At 45.9% G+C, this 25,414-nt stretch overlaps 1 protein-coding gene and 1 pseudogene across 3 annotated transcripts in view; both read right to left on the bottom strand.

Moving 5' to 3' along the window:
- Positions 1-2,510: 2,510 nt before the first annotated feature.
- LOC143663755 (U6 spliceosomal RNA) lies at positions 2,511-2,625 on the bottom strand (annotated as a pseudogene).
- Positions 2,626-11,688: 9,063 nt separating this feature from the next.
- Positions 11,689-25,414, bottom strand: part of PCGF3 (polycomb group ring finger 3) — an 89,630-nt gene continuing 75,904 nt past the window's right edge. For all 3 annotated transcript variants that reach the window (XM_077136169.1, XM_077136167.1, XM_077136168.1), the window contains 3 exons: positions 20,012-20,149; positions 17,304-17,384; positions 11,689-14,756 (listed from right to left, as the gene is read on the bottom strand). In XM_077136169.1, the coding sequence (XP_076992284.1) occupies positions 14,709-14,756; positions 17,304-17,384; positions 20,012-20,149 (267 nt within the window). In that variant the 3' untranslated portion in view covers positions 11,689-14,708. The remainder of the gene's footprint in view (positions 14,757-17,303; positions 17,385-20,011; positions 20,150-25,414) is intronic.

Here is a 25,414-nt window from a genome sequence, read left to right as displayed (position 1 = left end):
GCAGGAAATTTCCCATGCATAGTAGATGTTCCAGAAAAGCAAATGCCACAGATAAGCAAAGCAGACAAATGATCAGGCAAATGAGCAGACAAGCACTGTGGTTTTCCATTGCTTGAGGATGTGCAAATAAAGAGCAAGATTACAAATGCTTTAACCATATCCTTCCCACATCTTTTCGTATATTTAGGTCTTCTTTGATTTCTTTGAGCCATGTCTTGCACTTTTCTGTGTGGAAGTCCTTTACATCCTTGGTTGGATTTATTTCTAGATATTTCACATATTTCGTTGCTATTGTAAATGTTTTTCTTCTTTGATTTTGTCTTCATATTGGTCATTATGAAAATATAGAAACAACTTGTACTCTGCCAGTTTTCTGAATTCATTTGTTAGTTCCAGTAACTTTCTTGTGGATTTTAAAGGATTTTCTATACATATGAACATGCTATCTGAAAATAGAGAAAGTCTTATCTTTTCCTTTCCAATATATTTTCCTTTTATTTCTTTCTCTTACCTTGAATAGGGAATGAAATCTTGTTATTTTGACAGGTTAATACAATATTCTGATACATCCAGAGTAGTATGGGCACAAAATTTAAAAAAAATGTGTTTTCAAAGTTCCCTTGAGGAACTCAAGAAAAATGTGGAAAAATTATATCTTTGTACATTAAATATCCAACATTTTATTCTTTTAATTTTCTGCTCCTCAGTCTGAATCATTTCAGTTGTCTTGTCTTTCAACTCCCTGTTTTTTTCATCTGCCACCTCGAATCTGCTGTTGAAACCATCTAGGGAATTTTTCACATCAGTTATTATGGTCTATCTGCAGCATTTCTCTGGAGAGATTCCCAAATTATTCAGTCATTGTTTCCCTCATGTCTCTAGTTCTTTCCCCATGTTTTCCTTTATATCTTTGGGTATATTGGAGATAATGCAATAATGATCCATATTGAGGATCATTATTACACTTGTAGGCTAAGTCCAAGGTGTGTGGTCCTCATTGTTGTGGATTTTGGATTTTTATCTTTTTCCTCTAGATGGGCCATCATTTCCTGTTTCTTTGTTTTGCAATCTTTTGTTGCATAATTTACATTTTAATATTTTAAAGTGTTAACTCTGGGATTTAGTCCCTGGGCTGTCTTTTGCGTTTGTAACCAACTAGTGTTGACAGATTTTCCTGACTGCCAGGAGCCAAACAAAACAAATCAACATAAAAATCACCTTTTATGCCATGCCAGAGACCTGGGTTTGATTCCCGGTGCCTGCCCATGCAAAAAAAAAAAAAACAAAAAACAAACAACAAACAATAATAACAACAAAAACCCACTCTCATTCTCTTTTCAACCTGGTTGTTTTGGTCAGGGGTCTCTTTCAGAGCTTGGTCTTCCTATTGAGCAGATCAGCCCAAAGAAAATGGGAAGTGCAAAGTCCTCTCTGTCTTATCTGAGCTGGTGTGGGGCCAGAACCAGGGCACCTGCTTCTCCTGGTGACTACTCACCAGAGGCCCAAAGAATTCATTTACAGTCCACGGGAGTTTTCAGTGGATGCCTCCTTTACTCCTCCCCCTCCTGGGGGTTCTTTAGAGTAACTTAGGTAGTCCCTTGCCCCAGGTTACTTCAACTCAATTGTTTTTCATGCCATCCCAGTTGTCTTCAAGTGGCAGCTTCTGTCCTCAGAATAAACCAGGAGTGTGGGCCAGACTTCCCCAGCTGAGTCTGTCAGACCTAATTCCACCTGGTAGACTGCAACAAACACACATGCACCTAGTCTGCATAGGGCACTCTGCTCACTCTTTAGCTGGGATAGGGACCCACAATGGGAGTATGCTGTGGAGGGGTTGGTCGTGGCAGCAAGGGCTCTATGAGCTGTTTCTATGGCTTTTGAACCTGTTTTAAACGTGCCTGGTTAATGCAGCCCTTTAACTGTTTTCTGTTGTCTTGAGAAAAATTACTAAGATTCTTCTGCATCTTTGCTCCAGAGGGGCTAGAACAATGGCTGCCCTCAGAACCAGCCTCCAGCAGTCTCAAGTAGCTGACTGAAGGTAGAGATCTGGGATCAGATCACACATCCTGGAGTTTGGAGGACTGGGTCTTTATGTCCCACCTTGGCAATGGCAAGCTGAGCCAGGAGTCAGAGCTCCAGTCCTCATGGCTGCCTGCCACAAGGCGGGGAAGGGGAAAGGTAAGTGGCTGCAGGGAGAGTGATATTCACCAGTCTTTATTGCAAATTACCAGCCTCTTTCTCCTGCTTCCCCCTGGTTGCTGCAGTGTTTCCCTAGACTCCAGGGTTTCAAAGGGGCTGATTCAGATAGCTCAATAGCTGTTTTGGTGGAAGGACTGACTCCAGAACTTTCTACTCTGTCATCCTCTCCCTCATTCTTTTTTTTTTTTTTTTTTTGGGTAGGTGGGGGGTTCAAGGGTTGGAAATCAAACCTGAGTCTCCTACTTGGCAGGTGAGTATTCTACCACTGAACCACCCATGCACTCTCTTCTTTATTCTTTTTTTTTTTTTTTTTAAATATGGAACACTTCATGAATTTGCATGTCATCCTTGCACAGGGGCCATGCTAATCTTCTCTGTATCATTTTTTTTTTTTTTTTTTAGTATATGTGCTGCCAAAGCGAGCACTCTCCTTTATTCTTGAAAGATAATTCTGCCACATATAGAATTCTTTGTTGGCAGTTTTTACTTTCTAAGGATTTTAAATATGCCACCCCACTTTTCTGGCCTCCATGTCTTCTCACAAGAAATGTGTTGTTAATCTTATTGGGGATCTCTTGTATGCGACCAGTCACTTGCTGCTTTCAAAGTCCTCTCTTTGTATTTTGACAATTTCACTATCAAGTACCTTGGTGTAGATTCTGAGAGTCTACCTAAACTGAGTTACTTGAGTTTCCTGAGTATGTATATTCATGTGTGCCATCAGATTGGGGAGGTTTTTTGATCACTATTTTTAAAATATTTTTTCTGCCTCTTTCTCTTTCATCCTTTTGGGATTCCAATGATGCATGTTGGTATATGGGTCAGTTTGAAAATAACATGCACCCTAGAAAAAACACGTTTTAATCCTGATCCAGTCTTGTGGGAGCAGCCGCTTCTTTTAATCCTGATTCAGCACTGTTGGTTGGAAACTTGATAGGGTTATCTCCACAAGCCTGTGACACATCCAATTGTGGGTGTGCCCTTTTAATTGGATGATGTGACTTCATCCATTCCAGGTGGGTCTTGATTAGTTTACTGGAAGCCTTTTGAAGGAGGAAACATTTTGGAGAGAGCGAGAAACGAAAGAAGCCTCAGAGCTGACAGAAACTTGAGAGCAGAGTTGACAAAGACGCAGACAGATGGAGAACAGACACGGATGTCTGGAGATGCTTGGAACCCAGCAGATGTTGTGATGAGATATTAAGCAAGCCAGAACCTGGAGAGAGCCAAGGGAAGCCAAGAGATGAAAGCCAGCCTTGGAGAAGCAAAGTGAGGAACCCCCCACAGGAACAGAGGCTGACAGCTATGGAGCTCAGGAGCAAGGGACCGCCAGCCATGTGACTTTCCAGTTGACAGGTGTTCCTGACCTGTCAACATTCCTTGAATTAATGTTTCTGTTTTAGTTTGTAAGCTGCCGGAATGATAGATCAGTAAAAAAATAGCTTTTAAACACGGGAATTTATTAAGTTGCAAGTTTAGAGTCCTAAGGCCGTGAAAATGTCCAAATTAAGGCATCCAGGGAAAGATACCTTGGTTCAAGAAATCCAAAGATGTTTGGGGTTTCTCCCTCAGCTGGAAAAGCACATTGTGACATCTGCTAGCTTTCTCTCAGGCTTCTTCAATGGCTTCCCTGGGGGCGTTTTAAAAAAATGCATCTCCAAGGGTATCTGGTTGTGTGGGTTGTTGGTTCTGATGGCTCTAAAGCTTTTTCCAAAATGTTCCCTCTTAAAGGACTCCAGTAAGCAACCCCACCTTGAATGGGTGGAGATACATCTCCATGGAAACCATCTAATCAAAAGTTGCCACCCACAACTGGGTGGGTCACCTCTCCATGGAAATAATAAGATAGATCCCATCCAACAAAACTGAATGAGGACATGGATTTTGTGGGGTATGTAATAACTTCAAATTGGCACAGTAACTTTCTCTGGATGTCTTAGTTTGGATATTTTATGGGTTTAGGACTGTAAACTTGTAACCTATTACATTCTTTAAAAAAAGCCATTCCAATTGTGGTATATTGCATTCTGACAGCTTACAAATTAAAACAGTATGCTTGATAGTGCCCCACAGGTCATTTCATTATTTTTTCCTTACTGCTCTCACACTGGATAATTCCATTTGGCTTGTCTTCACATTTGCTGACCCTATCTTCTACCTGTTCTAATCTACTGCTCAACCCATCTAATGAATTTTTCCTTTCCATATTGTATTTTGTAGTTCCAAAATATATTTCCCTTTTTATAATTTCTCTTTATTTTGTCTGAACATTTTCTTAACTTCATTTAGCTTTGTTTGTGGATTCCTTTAGCCCATTGAACAAATATTAGAAAGGTGACTTAAGGTCTCTGACTAATATTTCCAATGTATAAGCTTCCTCAGGGATGGTTTCTGGCAAATTCTTTTTTCCTTGTAAAGAGGCCATACTTTTCTCTGTGTTCTGTAATTTTTTGAGAACTGGAATTCTGAATATTGTCATTACTCTGGAAATCTAGTTATCTCACTTATGTGTCTTCTAGTTTGTACATTGCGGTTGTTATTGTTGAGGGCTGGCACTGTCTGTGACCTTCCAAACTAATTTTGTTCCAAGCAGTGAAAGTAAAGAGAAGAGAGAGAGAAAGGTACTACATTTAAGAATCTTATGCCTCTTTTTCCTGAGGTGTTGGAACAATGGGCATCCTCAGAGAAATCTGAAGTAGCTGATCCAAAGCAGGGATCAATGATCAGACCACACCATCTCCCCAGATTTTATAAAGAGGACAAGGTCTTTATAACCCACTCTGGTGGCAACACGCTGCACTAGGAGACTGGGTTAAAGTCCCCACTGCTGCCAGCCAGGAGTGGTTGGGGGTGGGGTTGTGGGTAGCTGCTTCATGGAGGCTGAAATTCACCAATATTTACATCACTTACAAGCTCTTTTCAGGTCTTCCTGGATACTGCATAGTCTTCCACTAAATTCCAGTTTCAGGGTAGCTGACTTAGACTGTTCTTGCCAATAGTTCAATAGTTGTCTTGGTGGGGGATCTGGTTTTGGGGGCACCCTAGTCCACAATCTTCCCGCAATATATGGGACATTAAACCAGTCATTTACTTGAGCAACTAATGCATTGCACAGAACTGTCTCTCTCTGCAGGTTCCTGCAGCATTTTGGATTGGGGGTGGAGAACCTACCCAAGGCCCACAGACCCCAGACATGCACTTAACTTAACACGAAATGTTGGCATAGAAGAGCGAACACTTACTTCACACCCAAAGTTGGTGTAGAAGAGATGCATCCTTATTTTGCATCTGTAACACGGGTGGTGGAAGAAACACACATTGCACACACAATATAATGCAGAAGAGACACATACTTACTTCCCAGCCAATTAAAGAGGTGCAGCAGAGATGCCTCTTTAATCTTCCAACATGAAAACCAGCAAACATGACCTAACTTGGAAGACTGGCATTACCACACTCCTCTACATATTACACTCACATGTAAATGAAAAAAATGTTTACATGTAGTTTCAACTAATACCTTGATATCTGTAAAATGGAGTAAATCATCTACTAAAAATAAATAAATAAAATGACTACCAAATGTTAAATCAATTTCTTAATAATAAACTTTTCTTTTACATTTAATGTTCTTAAGCCTATAAGAGAATATAATTTTCCTCATATTTTCCCTTCCTTCCAACTCCAGTTTCCTTAAATTTTCTGCCAGGTAAACAAGATTATTTTATATTACTTAACCTTTAAAAATTAAAGTTCGGCTGTGGTACTGATTTTTAAATTTCTCTTGCAACTTTTTATTTGATCCACTCATTGTTTAAGAATGTGTAGTTTAACCTCCATATATTTGTTAATTTTCCAGTTTTCCATCTGTTATACATTTCTAGCCTCATTCCACTATGGTCAGAAGAAGTACTCTGTAAAATTTCAATCTTTTAAAATTTATTGAGACTTGTTCTGTGACCCAACATGTGATCCAAGAGCACTTCAGAATAATGTACATCCTGCTGTTTTTGGTGTGCAATGTTCTGTACATGTCTGTTAGGTCCAGTTCAGTTACTGGATTATTCAAGTTCTGTTTCCTTTATTGATCCTCTGTCCAGATGTTCTATCTATTGATGAGAGTCATATATCAAAGTCTCCAACTATTACATAGTGATGTCTGTTTCTCCCTTCAGATTTGCCAGGTGTTTGCCTATGTATTTCGGAGTACCCTGGTTAGGTGGATATTTGTGATTATTTCCTCTTTGTAGACTGCCCCTTTTATTAATAAGTAGTGTCCTTCTTTGTCTGTTAGAACAATTTTGCATTTAACGTCTATTTTGTCCAATATTATTAAAGCTACCCCAGCTCTTGTTTTTGGTTACTGTTTGCAAGGAATACCTTTTTCCAACTGTTCACCTTCAACATATTTGTGTCCTTGCAGAGTTATAGTAAAACAAACAAACAAACACATCTATCGAGTTATAGTTTTTTATTCATTCTGCCGATCTGTGCTTTTTTGATTGGGGAGTTTAATTCATTGATATTAATGTTATTAGTGCAAAGATGGTATTTATTTCAACCATTTTATCCTTTGGTTTTTATATGTCATATCTTATTTTTGCCTCTCTTTTTTACCCTTTTAGTTAGTCTTACTGAAAATCTTCATTTTTACATTCTCCTCCAAGCCTTTTTCTCTTGTCTTTTCCTCTGAGCCTGCAGAACTCCCTTTAGTATTTCTTGTAGGGCTAGTCTGTTGGTGACAAACTCTCAATTTCTGTTTATCTGTGAACATTTTTGAATGGTAGTTTTGTAGGATAAAGAATTCTTGGCTGGCAGTTTTCTTCTTTCAGTACTTAAATATATCCTACCACTGCCTTCTCATCTCCATGGTTTCTGATGGGCAGTCAGCACACAGTCTTAATAAGAATCCCTTGTATATGATGAATCACTTTTATCTTGCTGCTTTCAGGATCTTCTGTCTTTGATATTTGAAATTCTGAAAGGGATGTGTCTTGGAGTAGGTTTATTAGATTAGTTCTGTTTGGTGTACATTGCACTTCTTTGAAATATATATTTAGATTTTCATAAAAGTTCACCCAATATTTCATTAAATATTCTTTCTGCTCTCTTGTCCTTTTCTTCTCCTTCTGGGGCACACATGACATGTATGTTTGTGCACTTTTTGCTGCCATTCAATTTCCTGAGACCCTGTTCAATTTCCTCCCTTTCTTTTCTCTGAGATTTCTATTTCTATTAGATCTTCCAATTCACTAATCCTTTCTTCTGCTTGTTCAAATCTGCTGTTGTATGCTTTCAGTGTATTTTTAATCTCTTTTATTGTGTCTTTCGTCTCCATAATTTGTTGCACTTCTTTTTATACTTAAAAAAAATTTTTCTTTATGCTCACACACTGTATTCCTAATATCATTTAGCTCCATTTCCATATTTCCTTCATTTCCTCAAATTCATTTAGATGTTTGAACATCTTTGATTCGTTGTTCCAAAATCTGTCTCCTCTAAAGTTTTAATTTGTTCTTTTAATTTGGCGATACCTTCCTGTTTCTTAGTATGGCTTGTAATTTTTTGCTGATATCTAGGCATCTAATTTTCTTGAAAAGTTTTTTTCTGAAGGCCAGTCTCCCTCACTTGCTTAGAATTTTATTAACTGACTTTGCCTTAAGGCTCTTCTTTGACATTTGGCTCAACTTATTTTAGAATTTTAGAGTATCCTAGGTTTAACTATTCAGATTTTTTCAGCTCTTCTTCATCTGATCTCTGCCCTGGATACATAGTACAATTCTTAAGATTGCACTATTTGTGCAACTATTTCATCCCCAGGGGAAAGTTTCCTTTCCTCTGTCCTTCTCTGGGAATCTCGATCTGTTCTTTGTTTTGTTTTTGCCTCTAGTTTTTTTTTTCCTTCCTTTTTTGTTTTCACTCTTTGTTCTACTTTGCTAGCTGTCAGAATGTGATATAACAGAAATTGAACAGCTTTTAAAGGGGGGAATTTATTCAATTGCTAATTTACAGTTCTAAGGCTGTGAAAATGTCCCAATTAAAGCAAGTCTATAAAAATGTCCAAATTAAGGCACCAACAAGAGATTACCTTCATGCAAGAAAGGCTGATGAAATTCAAGGTTTCTCTCTCAACTGATAAGGTACATGCAAACATGGTGATGTCTGCTAGCTTTCTCTACCGGCTTTTTGTTTTATGAAGCTCCCCCCAGGGACGTTTTCCTTCTTCATCTCTAAAAGTTTCTGGCTGCATGGGCTCTCATGGGTCTCGTGGCTCTGCTGTGGTTCTCTCCAAAATGTTTCCCCTTTAAAAGGATTCTAATAAACTAATCAAGACTCACCTGGAAGGTGCAGAGCCACAACCCTGATGACAATCCAATCAAGCTCTCAGCATAAAGTTCTGAATAGGTATTAAAAGAAATGCCTGCCTCCACAAGAAGGATCAGGATTAAATCATGGCTTTTCCAGGGTGCCTAATCCTTCCAAACTGGCACAATCTTCTTCCACATCCTCTAGCTGTTTTTGTTTGGAGGGCAAATTCTGGGAGGAGGGTCACCCCATAGAGTACTTTCCTGTCAGTGTTTTCCAGTCAAATCAGGGCCAGGGACCCACAAAGAAGATACAAACAGTTCCAAAGAGCCCAGGGAGAGGGTCAGGAAAGGCCCCTCTTGTCTACAGCTCCCAAAGAGAACCTGTGCCTTTGAGTCTCTGCTGCCTCCCACTTCATTGAACAATGGCTGTGATGGTCCCTGTCTGGAGTGGGCTGAAACAGCAGCTCAGAGTTGAGATTTCAGTGTTCTGAATTTGCCAATCAAAACCTGTGATCTATGCTTGGCTGACTTCCCCCTGTACTACAACCGCTCTTGGGGAGGAGGCTTCTGTTTTAGTTTGCAAGCTGCTGGGATGCGATATACCAGAAATGGAATGGCTTTTAAAAAGGGAATTTAATAAGTTATAAGTTTACAGTTTTAGTGCCATGAAAGTGTCCAAATTAAGACACCAACAAGAGGTTACCCTCACTCAAGAAACATCAATGCATCTGGAAGCCCTCTATCAGCTGGGAAGGCACATGGCTGGCATCTGCTGGTCCCTTGCCCCTGGCTTCCGCTGCTTTCAACGTCTGTTTCTGTGGGGGTTCCTGACTTTGCTTCCCCAGGGCTGGCTTTCATCTTTTGGTTTCCCACAGCTTTCTCCAGGTTCTGGCTTGCTTAACATCTCATGGTGACGTCTGGTGGGCTCCAAGCATCTCCAAACATCCGTGTCTTCCTTTTCTGAAGTAACTGTTCTCCAAGTATCTACCTCTGCTCTCTCAGTGGGCTCTGAGGCTTCTGTCGTTTCTTGCTTTCTCCAAAATGCTTCCTCTTTTGAAGAATCCCAGTAAACTAATCAAGACCCATCTGGAATGGGTGGAGTCACATTTCCATCTAGTCAAAAGGTCACACACACAATGTGACCCACCACACCTCCATGGGATAATCTAATCAGAAGTTTCTACCTACAGTATCGAATCAGGATTATAGGAAATGGTTGCTCCCACAAGAGTGGATCAGGATTTAAACATGGCTTTTCTGGGGTACAGAATACTTCCAAACCAGCACAGCTTCCACGTTTTTCTCTGCAGCAGCCAGCAGAGACCAGACCGCAAGGCAGCCCACCCTAAGGGGGATACAGGCCTGGCAGTGGCCACTGGGTGCCTGACTCTTTACTGAGTTTTCAGCTTCTTTTTTCCCGCTCTCTTCTGGCCTCTGGAGCCCAAGACAGTTGTTTCAGAGTTCCTGCCCATTTACAAGCTATTTTTGGAGGACAATTGAGTACCACAGCTCCCTTTTCCACCATCTTCCCCAGAAGTCTGTGGAATTGATCATTTTTGCTCACTGTCCAATACTGAGAATCAGAATATCAGTCTGTCAGTCCATTAATCTACACGAATGACAGTTTAAACCGAAAGAAATTCTCTTTCTCCAAGCAAACAGATGACAAGCCTGAACTTTATATCTGTTTCTGCCACACCTCTGGTACAAACACTGGGTGACCTTAACTGAAGTTTCGCATACAGGGCAACAGTTCACAAACACCAGCGGGTCTATGCAGTGGGGGCAGCTGCCCTATAAGGAGGGCTGAGGGGAGCCGCAGGGACATGTGTGGGGTGCGTGTACAAGCACGTACATGCCAAGCTAAGGGTGTGGGCTGTTCCCATGGTTCACACCAACACTGATGGTGTCTTTCATTACACTCTGTTGCAGGAACAAATAATCTTTCTTTTATTCATACAAATATTTTAGATAATGAATCTTCAGCCTGAAAGAATTCTAGTTGTTTTTCTTTTGCTTTTATTACAAGCATATAATATTAATTGGCAAAACACTGGATACAAGCTTCACTATCATAAAATCAAAACATTTAAGCAATATTCCAAAAAAGATTTTAGACAAAAGCCAGCCACCAATAGTACAAAAATTACACACCAACGCAAAGCATTAAAAAATGTAAACTTTCAAATTAAACAGTTAAAAATATGTATCTGTAAGATCATTTTCATAAACTGTGATAGCTTTCATTTCTTTATTTTGCCATACACTGATGATAAAGGCTTAGTGGTTGAACTATTGTCCCTTAATCCTAAATTAATTTGAGAAGAAAATGTTTTCCGTATACCCAATTAAGTTATTGGAATAGACATTTATACACTAATGCTACACATACATTTTAGGTGACATTCAAACTTTAGTTTGTTCTTCAAATACACTCTTGGCTGCAGTGAATAACATGTGGTGGTGACAGAGCAGATGGCAGCTCCTGCAGCCTCTGCCACAGTACCCCAGTGGCGTCCACTTCATTTTCTCCTTACAGGCAATACTTCTAATCTACTCATTGCAATTCATTTACTTGGTTTATTTAAATACCAAGGCCAAGAAATGCACTGGTTTATCACATTAAGGTCACACGTGATGTGGTAGAGCTTCAATAATTTCCTGAGGAAATACAGAAATGTGGATTTTTTGTGAATTTAACTGTCTGCATGAAATGTATGTCTCATGTTTTGAGAACATATCAAATATTCATATACAATGTATAAATCAGTTGGCTTGTTCCTAGAACATTTAATCCAATGATATATTTCAAATCACTGTAAAAGACCATCCTACGTACCCCTTTTAGAAGACAATCCCAGTGAGCCTCCAAAGGCCACGCACGCCACTAGCAGGGTCAGGGCCTGGTGTACTGAAAGGCTCAGCAGCCTGTGTGGTCAGCGGCAGTGTCTCACCTGCAGCCTGGGTGACACAGGCCCATCCTCCCGGCGGGGACCCTGGGCCTGGACACTGTGACTGCTTAGCCAGTCGCTTACTTGGACATCATGCTGACAGGCAGTTCTTGCACACATACATGTATGCACAATCCCGATCACAGTATTCTTGTAATAACAACAATGAAGAAGGAAAAACCAAATAGCTGATGCACGTATCTTTTTAAACTCCACCTCCGTTCTCTTTCTCTTCCATTTAGCAGGATAGATGCTACATTACAATTTAAACGTCTAATATATGCATGTTTGAACCTATTGCACAAAAGCATAAAAATGCTCTTCATCCATATAAAACAAAACATACAAATTAAAAGCTACTCAAAGTAAAGAAGAAGCTTGCAAAACATCTCACAATTTCATTTTATATGCCTGTAAATAAAGCTGGGCCACTGACACCAAGTGATCGGATGGGAAAATAGGATAGAAGGCTTAAAATAGAATAAATAATTTTATAAAGTTAAGTTTTCTTTTTTAACCCCCCCAAATCTTAAATTCAATATTATATATTCTATCTGCATTTTTTATTTTCATGAAAACTGGCTAACGAGCCTGTATGCTGGGCCATTTGTCCACCGCTGCTGAAGTTGCTGGGGTGAGGTTGACAAACAGCTTCTGCTTTACCAGCACAAAGAATTGTGAAAACTACTTCACAGTAACTCCATCCATTAAAAAAAAAGATAAGGGTCCAATCACTAATTGGCCCCAGATTTGATGCTGGAGAAAAATAAAATTTAGCCTTTTGATGGTAAATGAAAGCGAAACAGAAATGAAACCCTCCCACCTGGAAGCTGCCCGCTGACAGTGAGGTTTATGGACCCCACCCCCAGACTCGTGAGGCGAAAGAGCTCAGCCCAGAGGCACTGGCTCCCCAAGGAAATCGTCTCGTGGTGAAGGCAGTCTGACATGATCAAATTTTAGAAAAATAGGTACTTTTGCTGCTGAGGTTTTGTCAGGGTAACAAAATTACAAAAGCAGAATTCCACAAGGACCAGTGAACAGCTGGAGATGGTGACCCCAGTTCCAACTTCTCAGCCTCTCTCTATATTTAAAGGTATCAGCTTAGCACCATAGCAAGTTCAAGTGATTTCAAAGAGAGCTACAAAGTTACAAATATATATTATGCAAATACTATAGCAACATAAAGTTTCATCTCAGCTGTCAAGAGTTCATCTTATTTGTATTTGGATGCCCACACTGGTAACCTCCCTCAGCTCCCGCATACAGGAAAAGACCTCAATTCTCGTGCTGCACTCAGAACTGCATTGTGATAATACATGGTTTTACAGAATGCTTCAGCAGTATGCATATTTTGAGGTAGACAGGTAATATTTACTCATATACATCTACTCGTTAAACCCTTGTATAGTAACTCTAAAAAATGATTTGGATGAATAGCAAGCTCAGGAAACTGAAGAACTCAAGCAATATTGGGAATTAATAGGCTTTAAAAATGTGAATTTTGACCAACTCTGTCAAAGGACTTGTTTTTAGGTTGTAAAAAGAACTTTTAGTAAAATCACTAGGCTTGGATTAATTTGGATCCTTTTCTCAAAATTAAAATTAGGTCTCAATAATGGCTGCTTCCAGCATTTTATGTATAAGAAATAGGAAGCAGAAGAAACAAACAAAATTGAATGTTGATGAGCCCAAACATAACTTTCAAAACAAACACAAGAAAAAATCGTAGTCACCGAAGCAAATGCTTCCTGTAAAGCCTGGCTCTTGGGGCCACCACTGGAGAGCCAAGCCGTGGGAGAGCCCAGTCCCACGAGGCCAGAGACTTGGGCCAGCGGGTGTGGACGCTGAGGATGAGCAGAAAGGGCCATCCAACCTCTCACCGTGACAGACATAGGCCACCCAGTGCAGAGGTGCAGGGGTGCACAGGTACAGGGGTGCAGGGGTGCAGAGGACCCACTCAGAAGATGGGCCCTTCCTCCTCGCCTTCGCCTGGATGCAGCCCAAGTTGCTGATTTAAAGGAACTAACGTTTATGTGCGGGCAAATGGTTTATTCTCTAAATTGACAAAAATACTAACATTCGGGGGTAGAGAGGGGTAACAAAGTGCAAACAGACTGCGACTGGTGGTTTCAGGTTACGAGGCAGCCAGAGCAGGTCTAAGACCAGGAACGAATCTCCCTGTCACTGACCTGCCTGGCCAGCCCTCCGTGCACGCTCTCCCTACAGCCGGAGCGCCTGGGACCCAGGTCCCCACTGCCTCTCACTGTGGAATGTGGGAATGAGGCCGGGATCCAGCCCTGGGCCTGGGGGTGCAGGTGGGGGTGTGTGTGTGGTAAACTTGCCAGGTCCTACCAAAACCTCACCCCAGCTCAGCCTGGTAGCACCTTCCCAGGCACAGCCCCTGCTGGGCCAGGCTCTGAAGGAAGCATCGCCACCATTCTTCTGCAAGATGAAACTGGGAATGAATAAACAGGAAATTGAACAATTTATACCCTTTTAATAACAACGGTGATTTTTAAAAACAAAAACTGTTCTGTAAACCACTGCTAAGTTGGCAAAACCATCTCCGGGCCGGGGAACATGAACCCAGTGGTCCCGTGGTGGGCAGCGGGCCCTGCAGTGAAGGGGCCTCTCCCTCCGGCCAGGGCCACAGCATGGCCCAGGAACCATGGAAAAAGGGGAGATGCTCTTTGTTATATTTTACAACGTGGAAATTAAATACCATGTTTAAATCATAACAGGGACAGGAACTTCTTTTGGTATACTTTTAAGTTAAATTTTTATGTTTTCTAAGTCTTCAGGAAGTCAAAGGCAACATAAATATCATTCACCATGAAAAAAGGAATTTTTCAATAACTTAGGAGGATTCAATAAAAGTCTAAGTATTTTTGAGGCTTACACGAAACCTAATTCATAAACTAAACTGAAACGAATTAAGATTTTCAAGACCTGGAAAATGAGCAAAGCTGCGTGCGTCAGAAAGGCGACCTCTCCCAGACGCGCCACCCTCCAGGAGGGACGAGGCCGCTCGGCTGTGGGAAGCTGTGAAGTGTTTTCATCTGTAAACGTGGTGCTGGTAGTGCCTCGTGGAGTTGGGAATTCTCTCGTACAAAAGGCTATAAATATTCTCTATTCAGAAATCTGGTCCACACGACCCCGGGCAGTCTCGGGCGCAGCGGCTGAGAGAAGGGTCCTGCTGGCCTGGAGCCTGCCAAAGTCCTGCTGCTGTCCCCAGGGCCCCTCTGGCTGCTCACAGCAAGTCCATCTTGGGCCTGTAATGCAGCAGTAGCGGTGCCTTCTGTAAGACAAAGACCACAGGCAGCTGGCTTCTTCATAGGACAGGCAGAAAAAGAGACGGCAAAACACTGACTCATAATAAAAGGGTAAGAAAGCAATGCGGTGCAGTTGAAGAGAGCTGGACAATAGCCACCCATTTTCAGCAACTCCCCAGGACACTCCTGCCCCGTGGGAGGTGTGGCCAGGTGTACAGAGGCCGAGCTGTGGCCCAGGTCACCACCACACAAAAAAGTCCCCGGTGCTCAGGGCTGAGGGCCAGGTGCTGACCACGCTCTCCAACCTCACTCCCCTTCCCCACCCTCCCCTCCTCCTGTCTGTCCTCTCCCCTCTCCCTTCCTCCATTTGTCTGTCCTCTCCCCTCCCTTACTCTCTCCCTCTGTGATAGTCTGGAGCTGTATGTACAACAGAAAAACAAACAACCTATTTCATGGTACTCGCTTACGCAGCCTAGGAGCTAAGACGGATTTTGGGAGGAGAGTGGGGCGCTGCCAGACTGGAGAAGGTTTTGGGTTTGGGTCGTGGACAGAGACAGGAAGAGTTGTGCAGAGCTGGGCAGAGAGGCCTGGGCTGCCCTGAAGAGGCTGGTGGTGAAATGTGGACGCGAAGGCACGTCTGACGAGGCCTGAGGCAGCAGTGAGGAAGGCGCACTCACACTGGAGCCTTGGTTTCACGTGGCTGAGGACTGAGTGAAACTGAGTTCTGATGCCAAATAGAAGCAGAGCATGCAAGCCATGAACCTGGGTTTTTAGGTGAGGTTTCTGAGCTAAATGTGGAAATTGTAGCCTGGTTTCTCCTTGCAGCTTAGAGTGGAATGAGAAAGGAAAGGGATAAGCTGAGAACTGAACTCCTGGGCACAAAGACACCAGAAATCGATGGTTAGGAAAATTCTGAGCCTATCCAGACAGAGTGTTCCGAGCTGAGGGCCAGAAGCGGCTGTCAGGGACCCCTGAGCTTCTGGAAAGCAAGGGCTACCCTGAGGGTTTAGCTGAATTTGGGGTCAGCCTGCCATCCCAGTGTGCATCGGGCTGGAAACGTGGGTATCCAGGAGGGATCTGTGGGAAGTTCTGTCATCTGATGGTTTGGACCCCTGTGGACTATATGCAAAGCTTAAAGTTTTTTTTTGATGTATTTGTATGAGCAGAGCCACTGCCAACCTGGACTAACAGGGACAGAAGGGACTGTTGAAGAAAGAGTGGCTTCGAGGGCAGGACATGGGGCCAAGGCCTGGACAGAGGACGCCCCTGAGGCCAGGAGACTGGGCCACTCCATGCGTGGAAAAAGCAGATCTTCCCTGTGCTTGGAGGGGGTGGGAGGAGAGCTGGCACCCCAGGGCTTGGTGTGGGTGTGTGTGTGTCTGTCACTCCATCAGGCCCAGAGGACAAAGCATGGGTCCACAATCGACTCTCAGACCTTAGAATCTAATAAAATTTGTTCTGACAAATTTCAGAATTCTTTGGGGTCAGGAACCTCAGTTTTCCTTCCAATTTCTCCTTTTATCGTACGCCTGCCCCTCCATGGTCTATCGGGAGCTGATGACTCGCCTCTGGGTCTCATAGGGCGAGAGGAACTGGGCCCAGGACAGACACACCAGAACGGATTCTGATGAGGCTTTGTACTGAGCATTCTTTTCCAAAATGACTTAAGGCTTTCGGGATATTGTGATGGGGTGAATATATTTTGCATATGGAAAGAACACCTCTTTACGGAGTCGAGAGGGTGGAGTGTGGTGGTCTGAACTGATGTACCCCTGCAATAATGTTCTAGGACCTCCAGCGAAGCTGCTTCAGTTAGGGCGAGTCTTCCTGCTATTCCTGGAGCCCCTTAAGAGAAGGAAGTTCAGATACAGGGAAAGCCAGAGGCTCAGCCTGAGGCTGAACACCACTGGGTTGTAGAGAAGGGAGGGGCCAGGAGAGACCACTCATGCCGGGTTGAGGACAGGGACACCTTGGTCAGGGGGAAGCACCGCCCTCAAATTGATGACCTTGGCCTCAAATCCATGTGTGCAAAAATCCCACTGTTCAAGCTGGCCCATGGCATGGCATTTGCTTGAGCAGCCCAGGGAACGAAAGCACCCCTCTCTCTTCCCTCTCCCTCTGCCAGCTCGTTTTGTCCCTCCTACCCTCTCCCCACAAGTCCCTCTGCCCTGGGCCTGGACAAATGAGCTGCCTGGAGTAGGGCAAGGGCTGGCTGTGGCGGCATGGCGGTGCTGGCCCGAGCACCCCCGGCACTACCATGCGTGCAGCGCTGCAGCACGGCTTCCTGCTGCAGAAGAGGTGTGGAGGCTGGCACGGTCCCTCCATCCCCCAGGACCCTCTGGGCCAGCACAGGGGCTCCCGGCCAGGCATCTGCTGCCTGCAGCTAGCTCTTGGGGATACGCCATAGCTGAGTTTTGGGACTGTTACTTCAGCTCTCAACAGTCTGTCTGTAACTGAATCATCATTTTCAAGTTCTTAGATTAAAAATATGCACAGAAAAGCAACTGCCATCTGTAGCAGATTCTGATAACAAAATATAAGTCATTATTACAAAGGAACTTAGTCTTTCTTACCTTAAATCTCCATCTAGTGACAACTACAAACTTGAGTGTGTGGTCCTTGCCAAGGATTTCTTCATTGCATAATATATCCAACTGGTGGGAGGAGAAAGGCTGATTCAGGGAGGCCCTGACACCGACACACCATGGCCTCCTGGCCTCCTGCTTCCACAATGGAACAATTCAGGTGCCAGCTGGACCAACTTCAAGAATAAAACTTCTAAATGTCTCCAAAATAATTTTCCCCGAATCACATAAGGATGGAAATTTATGGCAGTTTGGTCACTTATCCATTTACCCTCCTCACACCAAACCAGAACTGGCACAGCAGATGAAAACGCACCACGCGAGAAGTTCTGTGCAGAGACTTTGCTTCCTCCACAGTGGGTCTTGGGGAAATAGGCCCCTCCCTGGCTCCCACTGCTCTGGCCTCAGACCCCCCACAGGCTATGCCTCCCGCCCCTGCTTTCGGTTCTGCTCGCTCCTCTGGGCGACTCCTGGGCGTCTGTCCTTGGTGCTCAGCTGGTGAGGACACCCGGAAGCCCTGGGCCTGCCCCCACCTCCCTGAGCCGCCTTCCCCCGGCCCACGATGTCACAGAAACGGAGGCACTGGTTTGATCCCAAGGACTCAAGGACTGCAAGTCACTGCAAGGGTCATGCCTGGTGGCCAAGGGGGTCAGCGTGTGCTGCCTGCCCTAAAACACGCCAGGCCTGGGCACCAGGCCATACCGCCATGCAGGCTCCCACGCGGGCCCTGCGCGTTCTCACTCCCACAGCTCAGCCGCTCCCAGACCCTCCTGAGCTCTCTCCTAGGGAGCAAGAAGGTGGGCGCACCAGCTGTTTGTGCGAGACAGGATGGTGGGACCCTGGCAGGATGCCCCAGGGCAGGGTGGGCATTTGGCCCCCAAGAGTTCTCTCCTTCCATCAGTCTGCATCTTTGTCTCCCCAGAACTTGGGAGGTGCTGGTAACTCAGCACTCACAATCTCCCCATAATGTGGCTAAGGGAGCTGAGGCTTCCCCTGCCTGGACACAGGGACCCCAGGAACCCTCCTGAGTCCCGTGGGAGGCACACGGCCCTGTCTCAGACTCTTCAATGCCCCCCTGGCCTGCTCACACCTCTCACGAGTGGCAGTACCTCCACCTGCCCTTACCCAGCCTGCCAGCTTCCACCACCTATTCCACTTCCCCTCACAGTAAAAAAACCTCCCAGACCAGAACCACCGCAGAAACTCGGCAGAGCTCTCCCGTTCTCTTTCCCTTCTCCCCGCTTCCCCAGGCAGCCTCTTGTACTCAGGCCCCTGACGAGGCCATACCCTGCCTCAGCTGCTGGGGGCTCCAGCCCACCCTGTCCCACTGGATCCTGCCCTCTCCCGGGCTGAGACCCCCTCTCTAACTCCCCTTGAGGGCCTTCCTGGGTCCCCCAGGGTCCAAGTCCACGTGCAGCCAAGGACTCAGAGGATGGCCATACCTCTCCCACATGGGGACCTCTGTGCATGAGATGGGCAGCCTCTGCATGTTTTGGGGTACCCTCTGTGTGATAGGCACCCTCCGTGTGTTTTGGGGACCCTCCGTGTGATGGGCACCCTCCGTGTGTTTTGGGGACCCTCCACGTGATGGGGACACTCTGTGTGTTTTGGGGACCCTCTGCATGATGGGGACCCTCCGTGTGTTTTGGGGACACTCCGTGTGTTTTCGGGACCCTTTGTGTGTTTTGAGGACCCTGTGTGATGGGGACCCTCCGTGTGTTTTGGGGACCCTCTGTGTGATGGGGATCCTCCGTGTGTTTTGGGGGCCCTCCATGTGTTTTGGGGACCCTGCGTGTGATGGGGGCTGTGCCCACCTGCCTCCCGCAGCTGCCCCGTCCACACCCACACACAGTCCCCATGGCCCTTGCTCCAAACACACCTCCAGTGCCCACGAGTCTGTCCTAATGCCTCTGGCCTGTCTATCTCTCGGGGTCTTGCCTAGCCCTTACCCCTCAACCCTCCAGCTGGCCTCTCCCGCTTCCATTTCTGGACCCCAGCAATGCATTTTCCATACAGCTTGAGGGATCTTTTAACCCCATCAAACACGCATCCTGGGGGCCTGTCCAGTGCCTTCTCTTATATTTCCCCATGCACAGGCGGCTCCTGCTGGAAATCTGCACGTCAGTGTAAGCGGCAGCCCCGAGGGGGCCCCCTGTGCCACGTGGGCTCCTGCTCCAGCGCCTGTGCACACTACCAGGCCCAGGGTACTTTCAGCATCGGTCACTATTTGAAAGCATCTTCCATCCCCCCCCATCCATGTATCCGTGGGAGTGGGGACTTATCATGTGTCATTCTTCCTACGGCCAGCACTAAAAACGGCTGCTCAAACAGTATTTGTTGAAAGAGGAGACAACAAGCTTCCCAGTGACAGAAGCGGCTGGCCCTCTGGCCTACCCCCCGGGGCAGCAGGCCAGCCCTTCCCACCCTGTGGCCCAGTCCCAATACCTCCCTCGGTCCCGCACAGGGCTCCACTGCTGGGATGGGAAGCGATCCTGCCACACGGCACCCATTAGCCTCACCACCACCCCATCACACTATCGGGGGCAAACGAACTGAGACGGCTTTTCTTCCAACTTAAAATCTCTAAACAGGGTTAGGAGAACAAAAAAACAAACCCTAAACCTTAACTTTTAGGAGTATCTCTTTTGCAAATAAGAAGCCACCTGCTATATTTTCTATTACAGCCCAACAATTACCTCATTGAAAGACGAGAGATTGAGCTTTTTGGCGATGAACTTCTTTAGGTGTAGGACGGTGGCCTGGGCTGAGCAGCGGATCCACTTCCGTTTCAGTCCCCGTAGTTTGCTGCTGTTGCATTCCAGACAGATGCTCACCTGGAGGGGAAAGCATGTGGGCTCGAGAAGGGCTAAGGGCTCTCCTTGGGGCTGCCACAGGGATCTGTTAATGCAATTACACCTCAAATGCTGACTTGTTTTGAAATCAGAACTCTGCTTTAACTTCAAAGCTGTAGAAAAAGAATTTCATTTCAATCACTTTACACACAGTATCTTAAAATCAGTTTATTCTTTGCCATTTTGTAAAATATAGTCCAGCAGTTAATTGTTTCACTGACACAATATTTGAAAACAACCCAAGAGTTTTTGTTTCTGACCCTAGGCTGGTCTCTGGGAACCTGTTTTGTCGCCTCTATCCGCAGGGGACATTGTCGTCGCAGAGCTGAGGGCTCTGCTGTACACACGGGAAAGGCTTCATCAAGGACGCCACTGCGCGGGCTTGAGAGAAGACCGCAAACCCTCCAGAGAGGAGCAGAGCAGGCTCAGAGCAGAGGCGCAGCTGTGAAAGCTCACGGTCATCTTCCCAGAGGTCCGAAGGTCCCTGGGACTACAGAGTGTGAAGGGGACAGGGGCTCCCAGGAAAAACTTCACTGCAAGTGATTCTAGGATCACAATACCCAGGGGAGATGGGAGACAAAAAAAGAATCTACCAAGGAGAACAAGCCCAACCCCAGGCAACATAGGAAAGCTGCTGAGAAAGCTTTGCTTAAGACACAGTGCAATAAGGGCTGCGAGGGTGGTTCAGTGATAGAATCCTCGCCGCCATGCGGGAGACCCGGGTTTGACTCCTGGCCCATGCACTTTCCAAACAAATAAAGAAGAAAAACAAAACAAACAAAATTCAACAAATGGTGCTGCAAAAATCAGACACTCACATGGAAAAATAATGAAATGTGACCCTGCCATACAGCATACACAAAAAAAGATACAATGCAATAAAAAATTATAAGATTCACAGGAAAACAACTCTTTTGGGCAAAACTGGGCCCAAAAGAAACTCAGATAAAAGAACCAACAGATTGCAACTACAAAATACAAATGTCTAAAATTACCAAAGACATAAAAGAAACACAGGACACTATGATTAGAAACTCAATGGCTTAACCACAGATTAGTCTCGAATGAAGATGGAATAAAATTTCTGAAAGACCAATTTGAGGGAATTGACAGAAAGATGCCAAATTAAATTACTACAATAAAGTAAACAAAGGCATGAAGAGGCCCACATGCCCATAACAGGTGTTCTGGTGGGAGAGGCAGAACTCAGGAAACAAGTGAGGATTTCCCAGAAATGATGAAAGACATAAATCTTCAGAATCAGGAGGCAAAAGAATCCAGAAGAGAAAAAATACGAAGGAGCAGCACCCAGACTCGTGCTGGCATTCTAGGCCAAGGACAAGGGCTACCCCAAGAGTGGCCCAGAGGGCAGGTCCGGCGGAGAGAACCTTCACCCAACAGCAGATGGTCCAAGAGTGGCCATTGAGCCCAGAAGACAAGGGGACCTCCCGACAGTGCCAAGAGAACACCAGCAGCAGATGCACCGTTCCCGAGTGAGAACGAAATGAAGCCATTTACAAAGAAAAACAGAGAATAACAACGAAGAGATGTAGTTCAGAATGAAAGGAGCTACTTCCGGGAAGAAGTGGGAGCATCTGAGCCAGCCCACGTGGCACAGCCTTGGGGCGGGTGGGGGCGGGGCGGGGGGGAGGCGCTCATGGGCAGACTGACCACAGCCTTGGGGAAGACTGAGCCAAGAGCCTCGTATAGCTGAGAAGGAAGAGAGAGAGAGACTGTTAACTTTGGGCTCTTTTTAAATGTAAACATTCTGCAAAAGTTTTGTAACCACTAAAAGAGACAAAATAGAACATATAACTTGCAAACCAATATGGGAAAAAGAGATTAAAGAAAACTTACTGTTTAAATAAAAAGCAAGAAAGGGAAAAGCACAGAAAACATGTAAATGGAAAGCCTAAAATCAAGCAGAAGCAAACTCAAATTTACCAGTAATCAAGTTAATATAAAGTAATTTGCCAGTGAAAGTAATTATGATTTCAGTTAAAAAAAAAATCCAATTCTACGTTGTGTCATTTTTAAGATATATAATTAAACAGCTGAAATACCAGGAAAATACTACCCAAAAGAACAGTGACATATAATATTAGATAAAGCAGATCTTAAGAGAAAAGCTTAATGACTCCAGGAGAAAATTCCCCAAGAATGGGCCCTCTCTAGTGGGACCCACCTCGCAGCAAACTAGAATGGACAGGGGCAGTGCGGTGGCCTGAGCATTTCTCTGGGTCGACCCTGCCCTCCCCTCACAGCCTTCACAGGTGCATGGGGCTGCAGACACTGGGCCACACACGCTTCACAACGCCCAACTAAGGTGAGCAGCCACAAGCCCGAGAACAAAACCCAGATGGAATCCAGTCACTGGCGGAGACGCTGCAGAGGTGCATGGACTGCAGCCCATGGGGAGGCCCCATCCCAAAGCACTGCACAGACCTGGAAAGGCCCACCCTAAAGCACTGCACAGACCGGGGGCGGGGGAAGGGCCCACCTCAAAGCACTGCACAGCCCGGGGGGAAGGGCCCACCTCAAAGCACTGCACAGCCCGGGGGGAAGGGCCCACCCCAAAGCGCTGCACTGACCGGGGGGAAGGGCCCACCCCAAAGCGCTGCACAGACAGGGAAGGGCCCACCCCAAAGCGCTGCACAGACAGGGAAGGGCCCACCCTAAAGCGCTGCAAAGCCCGGGGGGGAACGGCCCACCCCAAAGCGCTGCACAGACCGGGGGGGAAGGGCCCACCCCAAAGCGCTGCACTGACTGGGGGGGAAGGGCCCACCCCAAAGCGCTGCACCGACGGGGGGGAAAGGGCCCACCCTAAAGCGCTGCACAGACTGGGGGGAAGGGCCCACCCTAAAGCGCTGCACAGACTGGGGGGAAGGGCCCACCCTAAAGCGCTGCACAGACTGGGGGGAAGGGCCCACCCTAAAGCGCTGCACAGCCCGGGGGGGAAGGGCCCACCTCAAAGCGCTGCACAGACTGGGGGGAAGGGCCCACCCTAAAGCACTGCACAGCCCGGGGGGGAAGGGCCCACCTCAAAGCGCTGCACAGACCGGGGGAAAGGGCCCACCTCAAAGCGCTGCACAGCCCGGGGGGGAAGGGCCCACCTCAAAGCGCTGCACAGCCCGGGGGGAAGGGCCCACCCTAAAGCGCTGCACAGACCGGGAGGAAAGGCCCACCCTAAAGCGCTGCACAGCCTGGGGGGGAAGGGCCCACCTCAAAGCGCTGCACAGCCCAGGGGGAAGGGCCCACCCCAAAGCACTGCACAGACAGGGAAGGGCCCACCCCAAAGCGCTGCACTGACCGGGGGGAAGGGCCCACCCCAAAGCGCTGCACCGACTGGGGGGGAAGGGCCCACCCCAAAGCGCTGCAAAGCCCGGGGGGGAAGGGCCCACCTCAAAGCGCTGCACCGACTGGAGGGGAAGGGCCCACCCCAAAGCGCTGCACAGACTGGGGGGAAGGGCCAACCTCAAAGCGCTGCACCGACCGGAGGGGAAGGGCCCACCCCAAAGCGCTGCACAGACTGGGGGGAAGGGCCAACCTCAAAGCGCTGCACAGCCGCGGGACACAAGGCATATCTGGATGTGGAAAAGGCAGGTTGTGGCAATGACACCTTCAGGGCCTTGCTGTGCAAGGGAACGGGGAAAGTAAGAAATATACTCGTTTTTTCCCAGATCTGCATAAAGCCACAGGAAGTAATCACAAAGTGGTTTCTGGGGCTGGAGGAACAGTGGGAACAGCGGCAGGGAGAGGGCACAACTTCTCCACTTAAACCTTCCACATGCCTCACTCACAAGGACGGACTATAATCCACAAGCCGGGCCTGTTGTGAGGGTCCTAGACGTGAGCTCTTCCAGCAGGCACACATATTCAGGAGTGGAAACTGTCATTTCTAAATTCTGAGGTACTGAGCTGTTTGTTTATAACCTGGTTGTTCTCAGAAACTTCAGGTATTTATGTGACACCTGAGACTCAGTGTTAGAGCGCTGAAGCTATGGAAGCAAACACTACCCCAGACCCCAGAAAGCTGAAAAAGGGATCAGACTTTGAGTAGAGATACGAATGAAGCTGACCTGGACAGGACTAAGGGAGGGGAGAATACACTGTTAAAGACAGTATCATCCATATGCTAAAACTTCAACCTCTACGTGAGTCTAAAGGGAGAGATGTTTATTTGGTGCAAAATTTATATGTTTGTAAGCACAATATCTAATTTAACGCGTATGTCAGTTTATTCGAGCACCATAATTACATGGAATCTTGAATACGGCATGAGATCTCGGTTTGTTCCAGTCCATGCAATGTCCTGACAGATCCCAGAGTAATTCGGGCAGAGAATAAAAACATACTTGCAGACCCCCCTGGAGGGACTGGGAAGAAAGGAGGAAAATTAAACTCCCCCCACTTGGGGAATTCCTAATATTCTTGCAAGCAGTGGGGACAACCAATTCAACAGGCTGAGCCCTCGATTTTCTGTTCCACCTGTATGAAACTTATTCCTGCAAAGGACAGGCTAAGCCTACTTAAAATCAGCCCTAACAGCTACCCCCAGAGAACCTCTTCTGTTGCTCAGACATGGGCTCTCTCTCTACGCTAATTCGGCAGGTGAACTCACTGCCCTCCCCCCTATGTGGGACATGACTCCTAGGGGTAGAAAATCTCCCTGGCAATGTGGGACAGAAATCCTGAAATGAGCTGGGACTCAGGATTGAGAAAACCTTCTCAACCAAAAGGGGGAACAGAGAAATGAGATAAAATAAAGTGTCAGTGGCTGAGAGATTTCAAATAGGGTCAAGAAGTTATCCTGGAGGTTATTCTTAGGCATTATATAGATATCTCCTTTTCAGTTTATGGTGTAATGGAGTGGCCAGAGGGAAGTACCTGAAACTGTAGAGCTGTGTTCCAGTAGCCATGTTTCTTGAAGATGACTGCATAATGATATAGCTTTTGCAATGTGACTGTGTGATTGTGAAAACCTTGTGCCTGATGCTCCTTTTATCTACAGTATGGACAGGTAAGTAAAAAAAAAAAAAAAAAAGGATAAAACACAAATAAATAATAGGTGAAGATGAAGGGTAAAAGTTGGGTAAATTGAAATACTGTGTGCCAATGAGAGGGAGGGGTAAGGATATGGGATGGATGAGTTATTTTTCTTCTTTTCATTTCTTTTTCTGGTGTGATGCAAATGTTCATTTTTAGAACATTTTTTTATACCACGGTGAAGAATACACAACTCTGTGA

Source organism: Tamandua tetradactyla, chromosome 19, assembly GCF_023851605.1.
Source record: "Tamandua tetradactyla isolate mTamTet1 chromosome 19, mTamTet1.pri, whole genome shotgun sequence".
Taxonomy (NCBI): Eukaryota; Metazoa; Chordata; class Mammalia; order Pilosa; family Myrmecophagidae; genus Tamandua; species Tamandua tetradactyla.
This window is presented reverse-complemented; position numbering and strand designations above follow the sequence as displayed.